General features: G+C 27.1%; 2 protein-coding genes across 7 annotated transcripts; both read right to left on the bottom strand.

The window, feature by feature from the left end:
* Positions 1-15: 15 nt before the first annotated feature.
* LOC105151441 (aminopeptidase N-like) lies at positions 16-10963 on the bottom strand. Of its 3 annotated transcripts, XM_087404123.1 has the most exons (13): positions 10011-10963; positions 8114-8595; positions 6061-6513; positions 5525-5708; positions 4727-4880; positions 4448-4529; positions 3740-4110; positions 3220-3494; positions 2827-2889; positions 2207-2397; positions 1135-1437; positions 970-1039; positions 16-216 (listed from the first exon to the last, which is right to left on the bottom strand). In XM_087404123.1, the coding sequence occupies exons 2-13, from the start codon at positions 8566-8568 to the stop codon at positions 85-87; spliced, it is 2733 nt and encodes a 910-aa protein (XP_087260249.1). In that variant the 5' UTR covers positions 8569-8595; positions 10011-10963; the 3' UTR covers positions 16-84. The 3 variants fall into 3 exon arrangements, with proteins under 3 accessions (XP_087260249.1, XP_087260248.1, XP_087260250.1); XM_087404122.1 differs by lacking the exons at positions 16-216; positions 2827-2889 and having other exon boundaries at positions 489-1039; XM_087404124.1 differs by lacking the exons at positions 16-216; positions 2827-2889 and having other exon boundaries at positions 489-1039; positions 3220-3308.
* Positions 10964-11700: 737 nt separating this feature from the next.
* Positions 11701-18742, bottom strand: Pld (Phospholipase D). 4 transcript variants are annotated; one of them, XM_011061552.2, is made up of 15 exons: positions 18359-18742; positions 17781-17969; positions 17077-17437; positions 16881-17001; positions 16388-16811; positions 16072-16316; positions 15635-15902; positions 15403-15562; positions 14836-15325; positions 14539-14759; positions 14400-14473; positions 14237-14315; positions 13920-14160; positions 13152-13481; positions 11701-13078 (listed from the first exon to the last, which is right to left on the bottom strand). In XM_011061552.2, exons 2-15 carry the CDS (start codon positions 17953-17955, stop codon positions 12977-12979), a joined length of 3291 nt encoding a protein of 1096 aa, XP_011059854.1. In that variant the 5' UTR covers positions 17956-17969; positions 18359-18742; the 3' UTR covers positions 11701-12976. The 4 variants fall into 4 exon arrangements, with proteins under 4 accessions (XP_011059854.1, XP_011059834.1, XP_011059841.1 ...); XM_011061532.2 differs by having other exon boundaries at positions 14237-14473; positions 18359-18741; XM_011061539.2 differs by having other exon boundaries at positions 14237-14473; positions 16081-16316; positions 18359-18740.
* Between the last annotated feature and the right edge of the window lie 1764 nt (positions 18743-20506).

The raw sequence follows: 20506 nt of genomic DNA, 5'->3' as shown, positions 1-20506 counted from the left end.
TTATTACAAAATTCATATAGGGGTATGCATTATATTTCTTTTTGATTAATCAGATCAATGATCACTTTACGTGAAGTCTTCTCTTCAGTAGAAAAACCATTTCTTAATGTAGTGTACGATATATTCAAGATATTCCTTACGCTTTTTTATCAATATTTGAATTGTATACAAAGTGTCTGGATCTTGATAAAAATTAGTTTTTGAGAATGTTTGTATCTGGAACAGATTAGTTTGAGATATTGAATAAAGAAATTCGATATAATATATAATTTTTAATTTAATATAATTTTTAATTTAATGTAATGTTAAGATGAATATACATATATAATGTGTTAGAATAAGAATAGAGATTCAAAAGAATCAGTTACAATACCTGCTTTTCATTTACATCGATTCTCAAATAATATATTTAATTTCTTAGAAAATAGGTATTATTTTTTATGCGTATATGTATATTATATATACATATATGCTGTAAAAAAAATTTCTTTTATTTGAGGGAGCCCTCCTTAAGAAAATCGAATGGTTTTTTTTTTTAGGTTTTTGTGGGTTAGATCATCGATTTAATATTGTATTAATTTGTGAATTAAACAAGTTCAGTTCATATTATTTTAAAGCACGTACCTATTTTATACTATGTTTTTATAATATAATTTTACTTAAAAGTACAAAAATACAGTCTAAATATGCAAACATATAAAGTAATTATTAATATAAATATTAATTTATACAAAATTAATATTATTAAGTTACATAAAGAATTAATTCATAATTCCGTCTGAGGAATAGTTTTTTATTTAAATCGCAACACAAAAAATTCCAGTAATATTGCAACAATAATATTATAATTTGCAATATTCTCGCAATATTGCAGTAACATTGCAATACTACAGCAATGCTGCATATTCTGTATGAATTATAAAACGCTATGGAAAGGTCAATAATTAATATATGAATCGTAAAATTTACCTTATCAATTTGTTTGTTAGAACAAACATTCTGAAGAATAAGTTCTATCGCTGCAGTTGTAGTAAATGATCTATATAAAGGCAAAATAATGTATAGAATTAAAAAATTTTTATAATTATATAAAAAAATAATATAGTATACATTTACAAAGAGAAATATTAATACCTAGGTTTTATAATTTCCAAATTTTTTAATACGTAGTCACGGATTTTGTCATTGCACGCATACTTCTCAAGAACATTCTTAAAAACAAAAGAATGCTCATCATCGTGAAATAATGAAGTATTCAATGATATAATATTTAAGTAATTGATAATGATATCAGGATCTTCAGCACAACTCAAACTTTCTAATATTTGTTTTTCAACTTTTTCGTCTTTTAGATATAATTCTAACATTTTATCCCAAGTAGTCTTATTGACTGCCATCATACCAGTACAGTACATAAATTTCTCCTCATATGAAATTCTAAAATATATATGCATAATCAAGAACTGATACATACATTTCATACGTATAATGATAATCTATTTTACTAATTTTAAATTTTGTATTTTTATGTATACGTATTATTAAGCAATCTTATTTTGTAAAATGGAATTCCTGTTCTGCGTTATTCTTCCAATCTTATAAACAACGGTATATTTATTACATCGTTATATTATTAGAATAAGAATGGGGATTCAAAAGAATCAGTTACAATAACTGCTTTTCATTTACATCGATTCTCAAATCATTCTCACTTATGACGTCATAACTCAATTGAATGCGCATTCCTTTTGCATTCTGATAAATGAGATTCAAGAGTTTTTACCTATAATCTGCACACAAAATCGAGACTGCGTGTTTTAGTGAGACTCCTAATAGTACAAAAGTTGTAACAATATTGCTACAATATTGTAGCAACATTACACGTTGCAGCAATGTTGCAGTAATATTGTTGCAAGTTTTGTGCTGTTGGAGTCATGTAAACTCACTTTACAAATGGTTTTAAACCTGTGTTGGCATATATAAGTTTTATCAAAGTATAAAGCAAGTAATGACGTCATTAATCTGAGTACGAAATACTTAGCTCACTTCAGACTCAGTTTCACTTGTGTGTAAATAGAAAGCAACTAATATATCCATATACATGCGCATACGCGCGCGCGCGCGCGCACACACACACACACACACACACACACACACACACAAAGAAATATAATTTACGAGACAATCGCGAGTATAAGAAATTTACTTGTGAGTTTTAGGATCCATAAGATGTTCACTTAATTTAAGTGCAGTCATTTTCTTGCATTTCTCATGACCAAGAGTACATGCCCATTTTAAGGCGTCTAGCCTTGTCAGTTTTGTGATATCATCATCATTAGGATTGTCTATGTATCCTACATAGTCAAGAAGTCTCTCGAGGAGTTGCATTAAACGTATCTAATAGAAATTGTAAATTAATGTATATATTTTATATTGGTTCTTTGTGATACTTGTGGAAATACATAATCTACATATAAAAATATACATATATGGTTTTGTTAATGCTTTATCAATAAATTCAATAATTGATGTATATATATATATATATATATATATATATATATACGATATAATATTTAAAAAAAATATATATATACAGGATATTTTATTTAAATTGCCGCACTAAAATATCTCGAGAAGAAGACGTGGGATTAAAAAAAAATTTCAGATGAAAGTTTCAATAAAATAAAAAATATTTTATTATAGTATTTTGAAAAGCTTTCGAGGTAAGTTACGAGAATATGCAAAAATGAAAAATGGGGAATTCTTTTTAAAAAATTCAAAGTAACCTTGCTCTGATCTTGACAACATTACTTAAGATCATACCTGGTACGATACCTGGACGATCTTATAAAGATCTCTCTCTCCTAAAGTCACATAACTTTTTGTCTGAAACATTTTTTTCAAATTGAACTGGCCTGATTGTATCCTTTATTTTATAATTGCATATAGAATACTTTATATAATTGTTGTTCTTTAATATATATTTATATTTTCTTTAAAGCTATGAACCTTCGTTAATGCTATTACACTATAATATGAAAATGTCAAGTACAAAAAAAATCGTAATTTTAATTATATTACATGCAAATAACAATATTTTTATATGTGTATATTTTTAAAAAAATTCGCAAATTTTATTTGAGAATATAATCAATTTGTGATAAATTACGCATATCCGCATTACAACTTTATATAACTTGAACTGTAAAATCCTACCTTAACATGATAGAATTCTGGCAGTAAAAGAATCGTTGGTATACTTTCTATTATTTGAAATAATGGTTGCCATGCTGCATATTCTCTCTCTTGAAAGAAATAACTTATTAGATGAATGAATAAATATCCATTTATTCGATCAGCAAACACTATAGCAAGCAAATCAATGATGATTTGAGCACGATTAACAACATGTATATTTTTATATTCTTTACTATTTAAATAATGTGCAAGTTTTTGATAATTCTTGATATCGTAAGTAACACGATAATATCCTGTTGAATTTTTATTACATACATTATTAAATCCTTTTAATTAAATTTATCAAAATATATTTTTACATATTAAAAATTATTTTGCATTAATGTTTGATGAAATTTGGAAAATTTAATCAAATTTCCTTCCAACTTAAACTTTTTTATAAATAAAAAGGTACATAAATGCATTGAATGATGTAAAACTTTTGTAATGATAGACAAATAAAATGAATAAACAAAGCAATAAACTGATTCATACTTACCAGTTTGTTGTAAATTGACAATAATCCAATCATCTGGGCTAATTATGAAACTTATATTATGTTGATCTGGTCGTAACCAATAACGAGGTACAGTATTGGAGAAATCCGGATTAGATTGTGTAGCGAAAGTTATAGGAATCCACCATTTAGTAGTTTGATTAGTCTCACTATATTGTCGGACACATGTTTGTGATATTGTCACTTCGCCAGTTTCGTAATTTCTTACCACGTCTACAAAAGGATAACGCTTTTGATTCATCCACGTATCCATCACTTCTTTTATTCTATAATCTTTGTGTGGGACATTAGATTCATCTAGAGCACTTTGCATGGCGCTCCACAAATCATCTGGACTGGCCGAGCTAAATTGACTAAATTTGAAAAATGACAATTGTCAGTTGATGTAATTATATATCGAAAAATATACGTACTATTAAAGAATCTATGCGAATATTAATGTACAATTGAATATATATACATATATGTAAAAAAATTTCAAATATAACTTAAAACTATAACTTAAATTAAATTATAACTAAATAAGAAGTAAGAAACGAATAACCTATAATTTAATAATATAATATAAACGAGATATTGAGCGTTTAATTTCTGTCATATTATATTTTTCAATATGAATGCAAATACTTATTACATCCATGTACTTAATATTGTGATTTATGATAATTTCAGACTACATTATACACTTACTGCGTGGTCAAATATGTAATGAGACCTTTTCTAAATACCTCATCAGTAATTGTATTATGTAACATGCGCAATAAAACTGGCGCTACAATAATAAACATAAAAAATATCAATTAATAATAATTAATACATTCAAAGTACATATAAAATTAATCTGTTATATGTAAATGTTGCACTAAAGAAGAATTTGCTATTAGCTTTTTGTTTTAGTCTATGCATCTTTTATTTTGTGCTATGCATTAAAGAATTCATGAATAATAATTTTATTTTATTTACTTTTACCTTTTTTATAAACTTCATCAGAAAACAGCGACTTCTTTTCGAAAGTATTGCCAAGTTTCAATGTGACAGAATTCATTGAGCCTATATCTTTCAGAAAACATTGCTGTAGTGTCCGAATTAGAAGAAAATTCATTAACCGCCAATCTTGGAAAATCTGAAGTAAAAAATGTTTCGCTGTGACTAAATATTAAAAATTCAAAGAAAAACTCGTATTAGAAATACAAAATCAGTTTGTTTACCATTTCCACGAAAATGCTATTCTACATTTCATTACACCGAATTGTATAAACACTTTCAGATCGAATCTTTTTCAAAAAGAGCATACCTAGTTTAATTATTTTTAAGTTTTTTGGAGATTACTTAATATGAAAACAAAATTAAGATATGAAAATCCAAAATGTTAAATTTTATTAGTTTACTAAATGCCAAATGTAACGGGTGCAGTAAAACAAATATTTTCGAATTCTAATGAAAATATTAATGTTCTTACGATTTTTGATAAAAAAAATTAAAATAGTAAATCTTCAATAGATAAATATATAGATAAAAACGAATAATCTTTAATTTTCAATAAGATAATTTTTATATTAAAATTTTATATTAAAATTTATATTATTTTTATATAATTATTTTAAAAAACGCACATTTTTTTATAATTCTAAATTAAAGTATGTCCTCTTTTTTGTTCAGTTCCTGTTGGAAATGTAGTATTTAATTGCATTTAATTGGCATTATTTTAAGAAGTACTTCAACACTTTTTTTATAATAACAATCTAAGATTAATAATAATTGAATAACCTTGTTTATTATGTACGTTTCGAAGAACGCAGCAAATCCCTCATTTAACCACAGATAGGACCACCAAAATGGAGTAACCAAATTGCCAAACCATTGATGTGTAAGTTCGTGTGCTACTGTCATTGCTATTTCTGTTTTCCGATATATTGGATCGCTGCTATCATCGTAGATAATTTTTGATTCACTAAAAAGACACAACATTACATGATATAATTATGTAAAATATTTCTAAATATGCAGTCGAATGTTTTTTGAGTAATTATAATATATTATTCATAATGTTCATATCCGAATAACTAAAGTTTGATTGTTTTCTTTTCATAAACATAATGTAAAATATTTATGCGACTGAAAAAAAGGGGGAAATGTAATGTATTAAATACGTTAACTATTTATAACAATCTAAGTATGATAACATATATTTTTGGATATTTATGAGGTAAGCATATGTTTTAAATTTCTAAATTTTGAATGCTGAACGTAACGTTGACTAATGCTATAATAGCTTAATTAATTTTTTGAATTATAAATATTACTGATAAATGATGAGTCCCCAATTTTCCATGCCACTAACTGTAAAATTCGATATCAAGACGTGATCCATTTTCGGTACCTTCTGAGAACTATTGGTATATTGAATTAAGAACTCTACGACCTTTTCAGCAATATTATGTACAAATTTTACTTTTGACGTCAAAGACGACTTGCACCATATATTGATCGTCTCGTTCGCATTGGGAACGCGGACAAAATCGGACATTACAATCGCTACGATATAAGTAGACATTATAGGAGTGATGTCAAAGTGTGTCTGCATCATGCCATCTTGTTCTAAAAATTGCTCTCGTATTGGCATATTCGACAATACACCATACTTTTGATGATGCTTTACAGAAATGTTGAAGGTGGCTTTTAACGCTGGCTCGTCCCAACATGGAAATGTTCGTCTGGCGCCATCCGGCTCGAAATGCGTTGCAGCTAACCATTTACTGTTTGATAAATATACTACTATTAAATGATAGCAAATTTTTTACTTATGTCGACTAACATAAGAATTTAATAAACTTAACTGTTTATTGTTATCTATCTTTAGTATAAATTTTGTTGAACGTAAAAATCGAAATGCCGCATAATTATGTCGTTTTATTTAAAATTGAAGTTGCCCTTTTAAATATTATAATATGTATGAATTTTATATACATATGTGTATATTGTATATGTACATATATATAATAATTATATATAGGAAAAATATTCTAAATCGGACCGTGTTCCAAATAGGACCTTTTTAATTTAAACGAATACGGTTAAGTAGATTTTCGTGCTATTTATAATGTAAAATCCTTATAAGACACCGAACATGTGACAGCAGTTTGACAGTTCTCTATCATAACATTCATAGAATAGACGCAAATATTTTTAGCTATCATGCAAAAATTTTTTTAAAAAAGAAAATCTTTGTAAATCATTATTTAAAAGACGTTAAAAATTTGAAAGATAATAGATTTAAGATAATTAAAGAATGTAGAATTTAAATATATCAAGCGTTTTGTCATCATTTTTGCGGTTTATTGTAAAATTCGTTCTAAAAGTTTCCGTGTCCAAATCGGACTTCTCTTTGGATGTCCAAATCGGACCTACATAATAGATAGCAACAGGCATTTGTCCATTGGATCCTGATTTCCAAGAAATTAACTTTCTGCCCAACAGCAACTGATCGGCCGATCGAACAGCAAGATAAAATTTGGATGAAACACTGCAATATATTTATCTACTTCTACCAAAAGCGCCTCCACGTAAAAATATCGATCGGGGACGAAAACTGGGAAAAGCTATTTTAACTGATGATGTTGCGATTGAAACTATTGCTATAGAGGAAGCAATGAAACAAATGCATAACTTAAAAAAAAAACACAAACGAGACCAAGAAATACTAAAAAGCCAAATAAGTCAGTTAATTCATCGAAGAAAGAAGATTCGCCACAACCTAATTGTAGTATTGATGATCGACTGACCAAATCTGGTTTAGGAACATTAAGTCAATAAAATTTGAGTCATCAGACTCATATTAATTGAATTTTTTATTGATTTCAATTCTGATAATATAAACTGTCAGTAATTTTTTTCTGAATAAAATCTTTAACTATCAAATTGTTCGTTTTTGTTCAATATTAACAAAAATAAATTAAAATCTTATAAATTTCTACTTAAAAATCCATAAAAATAGGAGAGTCCGATTTGGACCAGGAGATAATGCGATTTGAAACTAATAGTTTCAAATCGGATCCGAAAAATAATTTTTACATTTTTATAATTCAACACAGATAGGAAATACATCAAAATGGTCTCAAGTAAAAATGGAAGGAATTAAATGATCTTTCCAACGGTATTTTTGGTTTTATGATCGGATTTTATTTACGCCTTGTAGAAAACAAAAACTACAAATAGGTCCAATTTAGATCACTCTCCCCTATACAATTATATTTTCTCTGAAGAGCTTCTGAAGTGTGGTAACAATAATAAAAAGAAATAAAGATAGCAACAAAAAACTTTTTACGTTGCAAATAACATATTTTAATATTTACTTACGTGTCGTTTCCTTTATCAATGTACGGAAATTTTATAAAACCTCTTTGTCGAGATACAGGTAATAGATTACCAGAAAATTTCATGTTTAAGATATAAAGGCCAGGTAATAATACATTGTTAAAATTCAATGTCAAAATGTTCGTCACATTATTATGTTTCATCGGTTTATAAACCGTATCTTTATCATTAATTAATGTTGTCGCTGTTTCATTTATTTCTAAATCTCTCGAATGTAAGCTTATTTTTGACGATTTATAACGAATCTTGATATTGATATTGGATTCACCATGAAAAATAAAGTTGCCTTCTTCGAGATACAGTGTCAGATTGATGTTATAGTGAATAGGTATCGTGTTGTTCGGTAAACGATTAATAATTTCTAAATTATTATCGATGCAAAAAACCGTTCTTGTCAATATTACGCCAATATTTAATAACAATTTTAAGAATCTCATGATATCGATTCTTTCTTTCCTTATAATCTACAATTTTTCGTTAAATGTGAAATAAAATATCATATAATATCATATAATAAAGTCTAAAATTATTGTAATTTAATATTAATTTCTATATAATATTAGAAAAAAATGAAAATAATAATTTTTACAACTTTTATTAATAGGATTATGTATAATATCTACTCTGGGAAAATTATGAATATTTTTTTACATTTAATATTGTATAATATTTTAGGTATAATATTTTAATGCACTCGTAATTAATCTTATTGTTCTTATTTCTATAAAATTGTCTCTTGAAAGAAATAAAATAAAAGAAATATATTTAATCTAAAAGATAATTTTGAACATTTAAATAATTGTTTTATATTTGACTTCACAAAATATTTCATCAAAAATAAACATAAACACATAATGTCAATATGGGAAAGAATTATTCATGGATGTAGTTAAATCTTAAGTGCTCTTATATAATTCTGTGTGATTTTATATACTACGTAAGAGCAATGAATTATTAAATTGCTAGTCAATTTAACTCGTCATATTACTGCGGTAGTTCAGTAAAGTTGTGTTTCAAGATTAAAAACTTATTTTAGCGCGCAATTTAAAAGACTACATACTTAATATGTAAATTTAAACACAGAGTTATACAATCATTTATTCAAAGAACGAAAAGTTTAAATCAATTTCTTGTTTGGATTATTTGACCATTCTGACATATTTTTGTCTAATATCTATTTAATGTTTACTAAGAATTTGTTAAGAAATGAAATTTTCTCAGGAATTATTAGATATTTTTTTAAATTATAGTTGCCATTTTTCTCGGTTTTCAAATAAAAAAAGGTAAAAGTAAGAAATAAATTAATTTTTAATTTATATCTAAAATTATTAATGAAATTCAATACAGTAAACGCATTTTAAAACTTTTACTGATCTATAATATTATTTTTGTGTATGAGTGTTCTTAATCCTTTTTTTGTATCATTACTGTAGAAATATTCCTCAAACACAGATACATGAAAGATTAAATATATGAAACAATTCAAATTATTTTTAAGAATGAAAATAAAAAACTTTTTTTCATTTATATTAGATTGTTTCTATTTACCAATAATAATAATAATCTGATTTTTAGTTTAATTAAATATTTTTTTTGTTTACAATGTATATAAAGATTATTTTGAAATTATATTAAATATCTCGTTTTTTAGCTTTCATTATTAATTGTAATATAATAGGGGCAAAATATGTTAATTTATTAAAAAAAATATTAACTATAAAAATTCACAATTAATGAGTAGAAAATCTCGAGGAAATAGATTTAAATTTAGTCGTATTTTGTTTTTTAAAATTATTTGAATTATGTTTTATGTATTCTTTTTATACAACGTGCGAGGAATAAACATTCATTAAATTATTATTTTTAACTTACGACTTACGTTGTATATACCTTCGTGCAGATCAAAGTATAGTTGATTCGCAGTAACTGTAATTGATTGATTATAATTCTCGTTCTTTTAATATTAGAAGCACGTCAACGTAATTGTGATGTCGTCAAATCGTCTTGTTATCTCGAAAGATTTTCGAATGAGCATGTACAATGTTTCTGATGTTGTCATAAGGTTAATATAAAAGGTAAACTTTACCAATGATATTATGTTGAATTTTTGTTCTCGATAACAAATATTGGGACTTATCGAATTATACATACAATTAAACATAAGAAGCTTTCCATAGAGAAATTATATAATGATAATAATTTAATAAATATTAAAAGTAAATTAATAAGATTATTTTCGACAGTGTATCTCCAGTAGATCTTATTTTAATAGTAGAAATTTAATATTCAAGATTACATAAATCCAGAGACACGGTAGTGACTCGGCGCTAAAATTATAATACATATGCATCTAATGAGAATAGAAAAACTATATATATTTCCAGATATATATTTTCAGATTTTTTGCGATATTTTTAACAATTAGAAATAATTAGTTGCGCACCTAATAATTAAAATAAATGAATAGAAAAATGTATTTAATAATAATCATGCTGTATGATTATAAGATAAAGATTTTGGTTTTCCGTGATCAAAATTTTTTTCCGAAAAATATATAACTAATTAAAAAATATATGCTGTTAAAATTGTCGCATTATATTATAGAAGAGGAGAGAGAGAGAGAGAGAGAGAGAGAGAGGAGAGAAAGGTGGACATCTGATTTCAGAAATGCTTCACCTACAATAAAGTAAAACTACAATAAAATAAATTCTAAATAACTTTCTATAAAATTCACGTTTAAAAAAAAATAACTGTTTACAATAATCATGTAATCAATAATTTATGTAATATATTGAGCATTGATACAATTAATTATTTATATTTTAAAATAGATTTAACTATAAGAAAATAAGAAAGATTTTATAAAAACAGAATAAAATTTTGTGAAATGTCGAAAATTTTAGAAAATATTTTTATTGTCTTCAATTAAATATATCGTTTTATTTAATTATTTTTTCTAATATTCAAGAACAAAACGGAATAGCATATGTTATTTTCAAATTTATTAAATATATTCAATAAATGCATCTCATAAAATATTACAATTGTATAAAGACAGTTTTTGTTAATTTTTCAAAAAATATCAATTGTATATATATATATATCACATGGGTGTCCAAACATTGGCATTATCTTTTTCAGTAAAAAAGAATTCAGAAGATTGGTCACACCAAGACTATACATTATATAATCTTTTAGATATTACAATCCATAAACAATAAAACATTTTTCATATAAGAACACATAAATATTTACAATTTTATATAAAATAATAAATTATACATTTATATGGATAGAAAGTATACAACAGAACAGAAATATATGTATAGTCAATTTTATATATATGTATATATATTTTTATATGAAAAATTTTTTACTTGAAATATGTAAATGACTTATATATTATTTGTGCTATTATTCTTTTTAAAATTTTCAAATTCATATATATCTTATCTTAATTTTGACAATTCAAAATAGTTAATGTATTAAATACAACACAAAAAAATTTGAAGTTACATATACTATCAAATGCAATTTTGTATATTATAATACATATAAAGAATTAATAATTTTATTTTTTTCTTGTTTATCTCCCGAAATCTGCGTATTTGCAATGAATCGATTAATGCATTTGATTGCACATTTTATTATGCTTTATTTATTAAATCAATAAAACTTTTATATCATGATGATTATTATTACTATTATTATTATTATTATTATTATTATACCGCTTTGTTATATTAATGGCATTCTAAAAACGTTTTTAAAATCAAATTTTAACCTAATAACAGGCACAATTCGTAATTATAATAAATTATCATACTTGTTATACATAATGTCTCTTTTTTTCTCTCACTAATCTCAGTTATTATACTTTTGTATTATATATTAAATATTATAGTTGCATCAAATAGATGGAATGTAATCTAATTTATATTAATAACTTTTTACAACACGTTTATACTAAGATCTCCTGTCATATAGAATACAATTATCTTCTACTGCAATATTCAATTATTGTGAACTGTTTTCATTTTTTTATGAAGAAATATTCTTTCTCTATTGGAAAATACAGGTACATTAAATCTTAAATTATAGACAATTAAATATGTAAAGATTTTATATAGAAGATTTTTTAGTGTATTACCCGAAGTATTTGCATCTTCTTTAGAAATATAATTTTTTGAATAGACTTTGTTTACTTATGATTATATCAAAAGATTTTAAATCACTAGTTACTATATAACCAATAACAAGTTTTAATTATATTTTGTTAGATAATTAAATATGTTGAACTTTGAAGATGCAATATTTATTAAGTAATAATGCCTATTACATTTGAACAAAATAAACTATATTTGAAGAACAAATAATTATAAGTTATTTATTTACTTTTCGAAAGTTAAGTTCAAATAAAAATAATATATAATAAATCTTCATTATACTATAATATTCTTTATTTTTAAGAAAAACATTAATTGAGGTATTAATTAATGTTTTGTTAAGAATTATTAATCTAAAGTGAATGTACTTATACTTTAAATTAGACTTAAATCGCATGGTGAAAATCCGATCAGCCTTATCATAAGAGGCAATATAAAATATACTAATAAACAGAAATTTGAATACATCTATACGATATGTATCAAAGTGATAAAAAGATCCACTTAGCCATTTTTTTTATCATCATAATATAAAAGCCATATAATATAGAATTAAAACATAAGAATCACCTTTTGCATATCCTGTTTGTATTGTAAAACAAATTACTAGAAATTTTTATTATTAATTTGCGCCAAATTGCGATAAATTTTCAAAAATATTTATTCGTAGAGCGCAAACTTATATCCACAGAGCAGTTGGCATCATTCCTTCTACTGTTCCAGCAGCAGGTTTTAAATCTTCATTGCATAAGAAATTTAGTGGCAAATCGACTAAGTGTCCCTAAAAAAAATATACGTTTGATGTGATCAAACAATAAATCTATGCACAAGCATTTAAAATGCTTGACACTTACCTTTATATTCTCCACCATTTCTTGCGCTAATAATGGATCAGATATAGAGAGAGATACTTTTTCTTGATATTGTTTCAATATAGCGAAATTGACTACTTTATCGGTGGGAATACAGTGAAATACTTCTTCATATATCTCCGTATTTTGTTTGCTTCTAGCGCACCATATGTCCTTGTAGAATGATCTTATAACGATGTCATCGATTTCGATATCTTCTTTAGTATTCAATACTCCTAGATGTTCGCGGAATAATTGTTTTCTCAAAGAAGAAGCAAATTTACCACAAGGAAAAGGTATATCATTCATACGTCCATCCTCAAACTCCTGGTCCTGTTTTGCAAAAATTACAGTTAGTAATAGTATTGATTAAGTTGATACAAAAACACAGAATAATGATAAAATCAAGGGCTTGTTTTATAAACTAATACAATTTTATAAAGTAATACAATATAAATAAGACAAATATAATATAATATACAAATTATAAATTTCAACGTTTTTTAAAAAATTTATGTTTATGTATATATAATTTTACATAAAATAAAATAAGCTTAAAAGAAAATTATTTAAATTTTAAACGATAATTATTATTTAAATTATTGGTATAAAAAATATAACATGTCTTATCTTATCATACTATATATTTATTTGAAGTTATTAATAAATCTTTTGTACAATAGTAAAAAATTTTCATTAGTCATATATTAAAATCTATTTATATTGAAGATATAGGAATAATTTACACCACATATGATATGATATACTCACGTGAATTATTACGGCTATTTCACTGTCCCTTGTAGCAATCATACTTCTATCATTTACATTAGCTGACCCACAGATTACTGTGTTGTCATCTATTATCATTAGCTTACTATGAACATAAATAAGTTCCGTTACCATTGTACCATTTAACATAGAATGAGTCCTCAAGCCATGGAATGTGATGTACTCGCTTGGATCTTTTACACCTGCCTCCAACAACTGATTTAGAATAGAATCCTTTCCCCTGTTATCGTCATATAAGAAAAACATTTATGTGTGCCGCTTTTCTCTCTATTTATATTTAGTGAAATGTACAATACCTTGATATAGAATTATAATTCCAATGAGTTATCGCTCGTAATGCCGTGCCGCTTGGTCCTCCAACTTCTCCTTCAAAACCTGGCAACAATGGCATTACGACAAATACTCTGAACACCGCGCCTTCCCTGTGCGCTCTCAGGATTCTTTTCAATAATGTCTTACCAATTTGATTCTTTACACCGCCTTTGTCCATGGAGGCAAGTGTTATAAAAAATTGATTTTCTATGTATATATACCTACACATTTATTCAAATTAGCAAAATGCTACATGGAATTATGGAATATATGTACGAAATCTTACCTTTCCGCTTCACTAATTGCCTGGATATAAGCTTCTTGTATACTTTGCTCTACAGTTTCTGGATCGAGAAAGCCAGCCGACCAAGAACTTACCGAACGCAGTACTTGACACTTGACGTTGTACTTGTTTGCCTCTTTAATGAACGGAGCATAGCTCTTGCAGTCTTTGTATGATTTTGGTAATAAGTAAGGATAACATGAATTAAGATTTGCTTTTTCTAGCTATAACAAATATCAGTTTTTAGCGTCCTACTTGAGTATTTGAATTTGAAATACATATTTTATCAAAAATGTATACCTTGACGGCATTCCAACGTTGTATAAAATGTCTAGCCACGTCTCTAGCGGCAGCGTTTTGCACTAAAACTCCTATATCGTGCCAGGGCATTCTAGGAGTAGTAGTTCTATCTACTAGATCCTGATAGGGCCTCTCAAGATCGTTAAAGTCTTTGACAATGAAATTTGTGTAGTCTTTACCAAGCCATAATTTTGTTGTGGGTTGTAAATTGCAGATGTAATCTACTGTATCTTCAGATACTGATAAATCTATATTTTCATCCGCTTCATGAGAAGTGTATACCATGTTAATTAATTCTTGTCTTTTCATTTTCACGGTGTTCTTCATTTTATCGACGGTTGTTTTGGCGACATCAAACAAATTCTTCCTTTGCATTTCAGGTGTATTACACTTAACACTGTCTCCCTTTTCTTGCAGCATAAAAAGTGAATTATCCGTTGACAATGTTGATAACATTAAATCCTTTTGTGTTTTTTCATCCATCATCGGTCTTTAAATATGAAACATATTTACGTTTTTAATTTTAGTCTATATTTAATATTAATTAAATTACTTACAATTACTTACAATAAAGGCATGGATCTCGTGGTAGCCATAGCGATAGTATTTGTTGCTATTGCTAATGATAATAGCACATGTGTTTTTGTACAGCCCAATACCTTTTTACTGCTAGTATTAGTTAACTTATCTCTTGAGGGAATGTAAATACTCGATTGATGAATGGATTCTATAATTAACACACTATTAATTGATAAAAAATGAATACTGAAAAATTCACAAAATTCAAATTGACATTTACCTAAATCTGTCAATCTGTGTTCATTGTTATCCCATCTGCCATAACATAAATCAATGCCACCGAGAAATGCTAGAGATTGATCAATAACTACGATCTTTTCGTGATGAGCCCAAAGAAATACACCTGCCCTTGCATGATCTGGATGTCTCAATACTTTTATATTTTCAGGACATTGTTCCACAAGTCTCTGTTTGCTATAGTAACTATTTATGCCTAAAGCGACTTCAATTTCTTTATATATTAATATAAATATTTTAACACCTTGAACCTGTAGAAAATATTTATAAGAAATAAGATTCTTGTATACATTAAATAATCTAAGTAATACTTATAATAAGTAACACTTTCTCTTTACTATTAATCAGTACATTTAATTAAAATTTGTAATATTTGTATGTTTTGATAAAAATTTTATTAAACTATATAAACATCATAACTATATTCACTGCTTTTCTTTGTAAAATTTTATCCAGTCGCCAATAATCTCCATTAGACATTGGTCTTTTCATGTAAATTTCTGGTGAAAGCCACCAATCTGCGATAAAAATTTCTTCCTTGGCATTTTCCAATGCATCAGCCACAGCAAACATATAATCGGCTCCATCCACGAACCAAGTCGCTGATATAGGTGAACGATATGGAACAAATGAGTTATGCGGATTTGTTTGTATAAAATCTTTGCCTGCGCCAAAATTTAATCAATTAGATATAAAATAGAGACATATACATTATATTTTTCAAGAGAAATTTTACCTTCTCTGTTACTAACTTCTTGTATAAATTCCATCCATTCCTTAGCTTTTCGTTTTGTCCAACACTTGATAACTATATGTCTACTGAGATTAGTAATTTGCATACCGCTTCGTGAACCCGTAGCATATACTCCAAGACTAATCCCAAAACCATTATCCATCAAAATAACAGATTTTATTCTTCCATCTTGAGGATTAAGATATGCAACGAAGGTTTCTTTAACAACAAGGTGCCTCTTCTGCCACTTGCCACAAAGAGAAGTGCAGAGATAATTGCACTTAATGCAGTGTCCGCATTTAAATAAGCCAAGGAAATTACATCTTGTTTTAGCACCTGATCCAGTCCGTTTCAAAATTGTACCTTCTTTTCCTTTCATTCCTAAGTCAGCCACAAAAGACAAATGTGATATATCCAAAAAATTGATCTGTAAATAAATGATGATGACATACCTCTTCAGATCAACCAATTGTGTTATTAGTAAAAATTTACTTACAGTTTCAGAATGACGTCTGTAAATTTCTATGTTGAGTAAGTTGCTTAAATAATCCTCTAGTTCCTTTCTTCTACGATTTAATTGCTCATAAGGCACTAGAATGTCGGGTTTATTAGGAAATCTATAAAAGTGATTCTGATTATATTTATCTGATTTTCTTATTGTGAATACAAATCATAATGTATAATTTTCATACCTTGGTAAAGCATTTCTTCTGCCCCTTTTCTCATCCGCAATTCTATAATTTCTCAGACTGTTCCTCTTCTCCTTATGGCTTTTTGTAGGAAAAGGTATGTTCAAACTAGCACGATATATTTTCAATTGATTATGCAGGTATTGAATATGTTTGTATCGCTTTTTAATAGTCCAAACGAAAGGTCCATGTCTAAATTCTATGGTATACAGATTTGGGTTCAAAGGATGTGTAGTCACACTACGTTCGTTATCTATGATTTTTACGTGCACTTCTTTACCAGGAATAAATACATTGCGAGTTTGACTTTTGAACTTTGTTGATGTATTGTGTATAACAGTGAAAGGTATTACATCAGGAGTTTCTATCAATATAGGGGAAAAAACACAATATAAAATTGGAAATTATAAATCTGTTCTTTTTAGCTGAACTTCTTGCAAGATTCATCTTTCCTCTTTCTTTTCACACTGAAGAGAAAAAGAGAAAAGAGGTAAGCTATACAAGAAGTTTAGCTAAAAAGAAAACAGATTTAAAATAAAAGTACGAGTATAAATTAAAAGTGCATATTCTTTTATAACACATAAATTATAAGAGTAAATGTATATAAAACTACTGTGTTAACAGAAAAAAACAATATTAAGGTCAAAACCAAACAAAAGGCTGTTAGGAAATATGCAAGACACATTATGTAGAACATAAATTCATACCTTTATTATCTATGCATTCCGTGTCTTCTTTATGAATTCGTATCGTTTCGCCATTTTCGTCAATTGTTATTTCTAATGAGTCAGGTACTTCTAAAGTGTCATCATACTCAGAATCTTGTGACATCTTACGGGTTATCCTTGCTTGAGAAGCAATCTCAACCAACTCGGTGGACATCTTTGGCAAGATTTCTGCAAAATTTGTATATCTTACGATGGAATTAAATGTAAACACACCTACCTATCATTAAAGGTGTACAATAAGTAATGTAAAAGTATTAAATATGGTCTTGATTATCAAGTTACCAGAGCAAGATAGGAGAAATTGAAAATAGCTTTGTTCAATTAAAGATTGATATAAAAAAAGATAGTAAGTATCTTAAGTGTATTGATAAAATACTAGATATCAGTTATATATTATAAAAATACCAGATAAAAGAAGAAAATACCAAAAATAAATAAAACAACTCTTTTTCCTTGAAGTTACTTGCGCAACAATGTTTCTTTCGAAAAAAAAGCCACATACACATACGTGATAATGCATGCTTATCTCATTTTCCGATAACAAAAATATTATTTACCTCGTTTTAAGCAAGGCACAATTCTAGCCTAAAAATGTCCAGCCTATCGAACATCATCGATATGTATCTTTCATTAGATATTCACGCCAACTCGCACAACAATGCATCAATACATTGTAACAACTGTCGCCGTCTTGAGAATGATCGCGCGTTTCAAGCGATGATCTTTGTGATCGCTATTGACTAAACACGCCGATTATGTTACATTACTCGATGATCACGGCGCAACACACGTTTAGTCATCGCGATGACCGCATGGCCAACTGTTTCAACTGCTCCAAACACGTATACCAGTTCCGTATACTGTCATCGAGTGACGTTACGCTTTATACGCTCTCTAACTGCGTTCTCAAGACCCTCACACCAGGGACTCGGTCCGAAAGAATATTTTCCTTACGGTTATGGTTTAATTTAAAAAATGGAGTAAGAAAAACTATTCCAGTTTCGGTTTTTTAATCAATGAAGAAAACAGGAACCATTTGTAACGAGTCCTTTCAGTTTATGATTACGATTTTTCTACATATTATATTTTTCATTTTCCTGTTTACTTTTTATGTATCGTTATATTTTTATTCTAGCTATATATATATATATATATATAAGAAAAAAAAATTGTTTAGCAAAAACCACATAATTGAGAATATGGAGATATTTTATACTTTATTTTGACATACATATGTCGACATGAAATATAAAATATCTCGTAAACTCATTCATTTTTTGAAAAATAAATACTATATGTGTTATCTTTACATTGATTTATCTCATTTTGTGCATAAAAGTATTAAAGTATTTATAATTAGCAAGAAATAAATAGTACATTTACAAGAGATATTTTTCTTATGATTTTACTTTCTTTAAATACTTGATGTAAAAAGTTCACGTGTTTGTTAAATTTTATAATAATAATAATAAATCTTATAAAGGAAATAACATAAAAAAATAAAATATCATAATAATTACGGTATATATGCAAGTATATAAATATAGTGTATATTAGTAATTCAAGATTGAATTATTTTAAAGCAATGAAGATTTACCATAATAGGCATTTTTCTAGTGTTGATTGTGTTTCTTACATATGCAGTCTAAAATAAAGATTCTTAATATTGTTTAAATTATAATAATTATAGATTAAAATTCGGAAAAAAGTGAAAAGATCGTAAAATAAAATTAGTTTTATCGGTGTTGTGATTCCAATATATTATAAACTTTGACGAATTTCAATATGGTTTACATTTTTGTTCAACTGAAGAAAGTTATGGAACACATTACGAGTTCCGGTTCTGGTTCCGGTTCGATTCTCGTTCCTGCTTTACATCGTTCTACACGTGTTCTAGATAAAACGAATGCATGTTTGAAAAAAAGAAATGGCTTATTGAGAAAAAACGCAATTGAAAATGGCGATCGAAAATTTATTTGTTGTTGAAAGTGAAGATAAAAATAAAGAGTAAAGTGACTCATAGCTATTTTTTTATTGACTAAATATTCAACTAACAAATAATTTTATTTATACTTTTTTAAATAAAATATTATACATCGATATAATTATTATAGATCATTTAAATAATAATTTATCTATAATAAATATTTATTAAAGATCATTTAAATATAATATAGGGTGGGCCATCTATTGGTACGTTTTTGAATTTCGTCGTATGGCAACACCGAACGAGCTACAGACCCGAAATTTTGACAGTTTATTAGTCATACCGTCCGCGGCACGAAACAACATGTTTTCTCTTGAAGAGCGTTTTGAAATTTTAAAAACTTATTTTCAAAGTCAGTGCTGTGTCGCCGAAACTGTACGAATTTTGAAAAGAAATATGGAGCACCGAAGGAGCTATACGCAAATTGGTGAGGAAAGTTCGTGAGAAAGGGATGTTAGTGGATGACAGAAGTGGTCCCAGAGCTCGGACAGTGCGCACACCCGAGAATATTGAGGCTGTGGCCCAAAGTGTGAGACAATTCCAGCTTTGAAAAACAATAGTCCAAAATGTCATTAATAATTGGGGTGACCGAATGGCATACTGTAAGGCCAGTAGAGGGAGCCACATGAACGAAATCGTTTTTCATTCTTGACGCGGATACTTTTAGCTTCACAACAAAAAAAAATTAATAAAAAATATCAATGTATGCTCATTTGAT

This window comes from Acromyrmex echinatior, chromosome 3, assembly GCF_024713525.1.
Source record: "Acromyrmex echinatior isolate Ae372 chromosome 3, ASM2471352v2, whole genome shotgun sequence".
NCBI classification, from domain to species: domain Eukaryota; kingdom Metazoa; phylum Arthropoda; class Insecta; order Hymenoptera; family Formicidae; genus Acromyrmex; species Acromyrmex echinatior.
Note: the sequence above shows the minus strand (reverse complement) of the source record. Positions and strands in the feature narration are given on the sequence as shown.